General features: G+C 41.1%; 1 protein-coding gene across 1 annotated transcript; it reads right to left on the reverse strand.

Annotated features, from left to right (window-relative positions):
- Positions 1–707: 707 nt before the first annotated feature.
- On the reverse strand, positions 708–2,290 carry LOC122020356 (protein PLANT CADMIUM RESISTANCE 6-like). Its single transcript, XM_042578255.1, has 4 exons — positions 1,526–2,290; positions 1,378–1,449; positions 1,086–1,295; positions 708–992 (listed from the first exon to the last, which is right to left on the reverse strand). The coding sequence occupies exons 1-4, from the start codon at positions 2,262–2,264 to the stop codon at positions 907–909; spliced, it is 1,107 nt and encodes a 368-aa protein (XP_042434189.1). The 5' UTR covers positions 2,265–2,290; the 3' UTR covers positions 708–906.
- Positions 2,291–6,319: the final 4,029 nt, after the last annotated feature.

Below are 6,319 nucleotides of genomic sequence, written 5' to 3' on the forward strand. Positions count from 1 at the left end.
GATCCCGCCTATTGTCATCGGCCATCGGATCTGGATCCATTCAATCTCATCCATCAGATCTGAGGAGTTGTGACCCTCAGATCCTGCCTATTGTCATCGGCCATCGGATCTGGATCCATTGATTCGATGCTTCAGATCAAGTCTCATCCCAAGCCGTCAGATCGTTACTCTTTGCGATCCAACGCTCTAGATCGCATCACAAGCGATCCATCATACCTATTTGATCAACGTTGATCAACGGTAGCCATCCATTCCCTAAGTCAACTGTCCAGTCATCTCCCTTTGCCCACGAGGATGCCGCAAGTGCAAAGTGCGCCTACAAAGCGCTCATTGCGCACGTGGCGGGTGGCGGGCTCACAGGTGCGAGCACCTGCTCGCCCTGGGCTAAGGGAGCATCTGTCCTTTTATTTTTGTGTTAACTCCATTAACACATCTTCATTAATAAGTAGAGAACACACATCGAGAATTTCCAATGTGGGACTATTCTCCCATGCACTTTATTAATGAATAATAAATGTTATTTTGGACCGATTTTAAATATTAATTTCTCATTCACCCTTAATCGGTTTTGAGCAAATTAATAGTCTAAATCTATCTACGCGAATCGTAGATTTCAATTTTGAAGTCAATTACGATTTTCAACAATTGATGGCTTCCTTCCTCAAAATCGTTTTGGTCCATTTAAGACCCCAATATCCAACATTAGCTAGTCTCAATCTCTCTCTTTGAATCAGTAAATCATACATATGTGGAACAATAAAAACTTTGTAAAAGAATCCATGCAAACCTTAACTGACAAATCCACTGCAATTTATGAGTAATAAGCTCTTCAATCCAAAGTAGAACAAGAACTAATCAACAAAAACATACACCACGTCCATCCTCATGGTCACACAGTGAGTCATTTCATCTGTGCATCGCCGGCGGCATCTTCGGGGGAGTCATCTGCGGGTTCATCTGCCGTCCCTGTCCAGCAGCAAGCCCTGCCCAACCTGACCAACAAAACCCCCAAAATACAAATCAATATAATTGTTCTATCGACCATATATATATCTATAGAAAATGATATTTGTAATAACAATCACCTATAGAAGGGTCTAATCCTCTGCTGTAGAGCTCTCTGTACTCCTGGCAGAGAGCACAAAATGGACAAAAGATGTGCAGGATCCACTCCTCTCCGGGAGCTTCGTTCAGGTTATACATCTGCCTCAGCCTCGATCGGTACGTGGCGCCCAACACAGAACACGATAAAATGGACATGAGCAGGCCGTACATGAAACCTCCAAGAACACAAGCTGCAGTGGACGAGCAATCACATTTGGAGAAGAAAAGAAGTTAAGGGGATTTTATATGTGTTATTGTATTATGTTTGCTTACATGTTTGGCCCTGATCTACGATCTCAGCGATCTGGCCGAAGGTGACGCAGGGGCAGAAGGCCGTGATCACCGCTGAAATTAAGGAATAGTTCGTGGTAAATGTCGCCGGCGGCGATCGGCGTTGAAATTAAGAGCAGAGTAGTGTTACCGTTGTTGGAATCTTGGCCGCAGTCAAACAGTTGCGAATTCCATGGATTCCCCGGAGCGAGCGCCGGCGTCGTCGGACGAGGCGGGGGTGGTGGCTGTGGAGGCCAAGGGACTGCTTCTGGTTGAAAACTTGGGACTTGTCCGGCACGTGGCGGCGGTGCTGGTTGGCGTCTATCGTTCCCCTGTCGAACGGAGCCTCGAGGAGGAAATTCCACTGTTTCAGGTTGAAATGGCTGAGGAGGTGGCGGCGGCGGTCGAGATTTCCGTGGCTCGTTCCACTGTCGGTCGGGTCGTTGAGGAGGATATTGCACCGTCTCTTGATACCCGTCGTCCACCTGGCCGCCGAGTTGCCGAGGAGGAAACATGACAGTCTCAGGGTACCCGCCGTCGTCGTCTACCGGAGGCCGACCTGCTTTCGGTTTCTGCGGAGGGAACATCACCGTCTCAGGATAGCCACCGTCGTCGTCTACCGGAGGCCGACCTGCTTTCGGTTTCTGAGGAGGAAACATCACCGTCTCAGGATACCCGCCGTCGTCCGCCGGCTCGGCCATGGGAGGAGGAAACGCCATGGTTGTCGGATACTCCTCCTCTTGCCCACCGCTTCCGCCACGCGCGGGGGGAAACATTACTGTCTCCGGGTACCCTCCGTCATCCTCCTCGGCTCGGTACGTGGCCGGTGGATTGCGACGGCCATTACCTGATGATTCATCGCCGGAGCTCGGTTTCCCCTTGGGCGCCATTGAAGTAATTGGCACAATGCCTCACATACTTCAGACTCTCTGTATTTATCAAGAGGCACTGTAAGTGTACGGCAAAAGATTAGGGAGGTAAATGAACTAAACAGTTCGTGAATTATTTAGAACTCAATTTGATAAGAAGTTTATTCGAATTCGTTCGTTTATCTTATCAAGTCGAGCTCGAGCTCGATTTCGAGTTCGATAATTTTATCGAACCGAGCTTGAGCTTAAGGATATTCGGTTCGTGAGCTCGCGAACATGTTCGTTTGTAGGCTCACGAGCCAAAAAAACGAGCCTTAAATTGAGCCAAAAAATAAGTTCTAAAACGAGCCAAAAAATGAGTTCTAAAACGAACCTTAAAATAAGTTTTAAAACGAGTCAAAAAAAAACGAGCTCTAAAATGAGCCCGAAAACGAGTCCGAGCTCGCTTAACGAATTCGGCGCGATAACTATGATAATCGATCTAATAACGAGCCGAGCTTGAACTATTCGCGAGCTTGATAATTCCAAAACGAATCGAGCTCGAGTCTTGTAATAAAAGTTCGATTCGAGTTCGACCCCGAATATTATTCGGCGCAGTTCAGTTCATTTACATCCCTAAATATGACGCAGAGTGATTATCAACTATTAGTACAGGTGACCAAGACATGAAAGAAGATATGATGAAGAGGTATTGTAACTTTTTTAAATAAATACACTTAGTTTCATTATTAATCCTGAAGAAACTAGTTTGATCCTATAAAATTTTTCTATTGATCATCAGAATAAATAAAAAAATACTCGTAATAGATGCTCAAAAATTTTAACATCCTCTAAATTGTGCGTCCCATTTTAAAAAAAAAAATCTTATAAGTTCATAACTTGTTAATTCATTAAACAACGCGCTTTGAAAAAGTCAAATCCAATCAATCTTAACAAAAGTCAACTGTGAGTTAGGCTCAGAAAAAAAAAAAACACGTTCTCAAGTTGCAAGAATTGAAAAGGGTTCCGCCAGCGTGGAACCGGCCATTTGCTCTTATTTTTATTGGAGACGACTTCGAAGGCAAGTCTTCCTGCTCGGGAATACTGTTTTGGCTTCTCTCATGGAAGAATTGTTATTTTTATTGTTAGTTTGACTTAGACGTACATTAGACGTACATATCTAATAAGAAGAGCAGTATGAGAAAAAGATTAGAAAACAATGTAATTTGTGTTCTCCAATCAAATTGCAGAAACATGCTAAGCAGCTATACATCATGGTCTTCAGCTAAGCAAGAATAGTTAGTAAAATTCTTACCAAATATCATCTATTATTTACTATTTTATACTGTATTATAAAAGATTATTATATCCCGTCATTTGAAACCGGTCAAGAATGACTAGATATTCACAGAGAAATCCAAACCATAAGAATAATAATGATCTTTCGTTTGAGGAGAAGATGGTTAAGATTCAATTAAAATCTTATATTAAAAAAAATTGAAAAAGATCATGAATTTAAAAGATTATATGATATCTCTATTAGCATGAGATCTTTTTGGTAAAATTCAAGAGTAAAATCATAAGGACCTAGACCTGTCGGGTGATAGAGGATATGTAGTGCTCTTTTATTGGTTAAAAGAAGGTTTCATTCGTAGATGATAGCAGACCATTAGAATATTCTTTGACGTATGTCAGTTATTCCTTGACAGAATATTACGATTCCCTGACATTGTTGTCACCTAGTACTTTTTGTGTCGCTCGTGTTTATCTACAGACAATAACTAGGGATGACCATTCGGATGGCACCTGGCTCAAGTCTTGATAAGGGAGACGAGCTGTGGCAAGAGTCCCACCTCTCATGCTTGGATCACTGAAAGGCTGACCAGGAGTTGTCTCGCTGAAGGTACCAGGCCGGGTTATATGGTCAGGGCTGAGGAAACCCGATCAATCGGGACATGTTAGGCATTACTCCAAGCTACATATTGACATTGTGCTTTAGATCTGGGACCATGATTTGTCAGTACCCGATCGGGCATTATGCGTTGATGACGCCATGCGGCCTAACTTTCTTTCCTCTCCTATCTGCTAACTACCACCTCCCTCTAACTTCTGATTGTCTTTGTCTGCCACGTCCTCTTGATTTCTGACTGTCACGTCCTATTGACTTCTGATTGCCACATTTCCGTAACTTTTAACTGTCACGTTCCCTTGATTTCTGACTGTCTGATCATATTAAGCCCTCTTTATGCACCATATCAATATTTATTTTATGTTGTGTGGACATTAAACTCCCGTTACTTAGGAAATTTATCCATCCATTTATTATGACATCTAGTTATGTAATGGACTCAATGTTCACAAGATCAAATGGTCAATTCTGTCCTGTTCATTAGTTAATTTCCATGCTCCACAAGTGGACGAAATGCAAGTGTGAGTGGCTGAGGCAAGTGGAGTAGCCGACAATGTATTTGTGGAGTCAAAGACGAACGGTAGTGTGAATAGGCAACCTACCAATATAATCTAATGTTCAAAGTCTTATGTGGTACATGCATGAGAATGTTAGATACAACACCATAGCATATATACGATTGATTCATAAAATATAATTAATAAAGAAAATTTAAAAATAGACTTGATTATACAAAGAGATGACATACAAAAATTTATAATTTTAGATGACAGATAAAATTATTTAAAATTATTAATAGAACTTATTTTATATTATTTAGTATATACGCATATAATAATACCTTATAATAGTGATCCTACTAATTAAGTTAGCGGCCCATATCTCATAATATGGGGATTTTCTGGTCTGTCGAGCTCCACAAGCTCTCGCCTCAGAGCTCACCTAGCTCTCCTCTCCGAGCATTTATAGCTCCTCGAGCTCTACACTCCTAGTACTTAGAGTTCTCCACTCCAAATTTTTTTAACTCTCTACTCTGAGCTCTCCGAGCTCTCCCCTCATAGCACTGAGTTCCCTAAGCTTTCTATGTCGATCCGGTTGCGACCCAGCTATAGTGACTGCTACGATTATAAGTTATAACTAACATGACCCACAATTCCTATGTCGCCTGCAGAGAGGGATGTATTCAAGGGTTATACTCCAGTAGCGCAACCCTTTTTTAATTATCCATTAAGTAATGAATTTTTCAATAAAATTAACAAATAAACAAATCAGATGTAAAGTGAAAATGTTGAATTAAAGTTCAATTAGGATTGAATAAAATCCATCGGATATGTACACAGATAAGAAGTATGTTTTTTTTTAATCGGAATTGATTTGAGCTTGATTTAATTATGTTATGATTGAATTAAGTTTAATTGGATTAAATTCATTCAATCGATTTAAAATGAATTGACTTTTTTTTTAAAAAAAATATTATCGTCTGTCTTTTCATTTCATTCTCTTACACTGCCTCAAAGAGTAAGCCTCCACATGTCCACTTCTTTTTCTTCTTCTACTTTTTTCTTAACCATAATTTAGTTGTTTTTCTCTTCTCCTCGAATAATATTTCTCTTTTCTTCTTCCTCTTCGCAAAAGTAGGAACTCTTCTACTTTTCTTCCCTTTATTTTTTTTCAGCCGACCAACAACAATCTAAGTCTTTCTTCCTCATGAATAATAGCGGCCTTGTTTGCCTTTTCTTGTCATCAGAGCTAGTCGAGACCGTCGAAAAAGAGAGTAAGACTTTTGTTCTCTCTTCTTTTCATTCGTGTAGTTGAGTCAAATTGATTAACTATTACTTCTAAATGGCAATTTGCATAAAATGGAAGATGACTGATACAGGTACCATGAGTGTAAAGGGGGTCAAAACGACATACTGAGTTAAAGTCAAAAAAGGTTAATGACCATCTCTTCCTGACTAAGCCAACCAACCACCTGACCACTCTTCCTTGTCCGATCTACCGAGCCGATTAGCCACTCTTCCAAAGTCGATCCGCTGAGCTAACCGGCCACTCTTCTAAGGCCGATCCGCTGAGCCAACTGGCCACCCAGCCACTCTTCCAAGGTCGATCCACCTTATCAATCGTTTACCCACTTCATTACTTCAAAATAAGTGTCCATTGGAAAGACTTTATAATCGTCTTCCAGATT

This window comes from Zingiber officinale, chromosome 9A (assembly GCF_018446385.1).
Source record: "Zingiber officinale cultivar Zhangliang chromosome 9A, Zo_v1.1, whole genome shotgun sequence".
NCBI lineage: Eukaryota > Viridiplantae > Streptophyta > Magnoliopsida > Zingiberales > Zingiberaceae > Zingiber > Zingiber officinale.

What these genes read in the sequence shown, in the direction of transcription:
- LOC122020356 (XM_042578255.1), bottom strand. Translation starts at nt 2,264, where the DNA reads ATGGCGCCCAAGGGGAAACCGAGCTCCGGCGATGAATCATCAGGTAAT. An exon ending in CGGCCAAGATTCCAACAACG is followed by an intron (nt 1,450 to 1,525) that starts GTAACACTACTC and finishes CCTTAATTTCAG; the next exon opens with CGGTGATCACGGCCTTCTGC. An exon ending in AGGATTAGACCCTTCTATAG is followed by an intron (nt 993 to 1,085) that starts GTGATTGTTATT and finishes TTTGTTGGTCAG; the next exon opens with GTTGGGCAGGGCTTGCTGCT.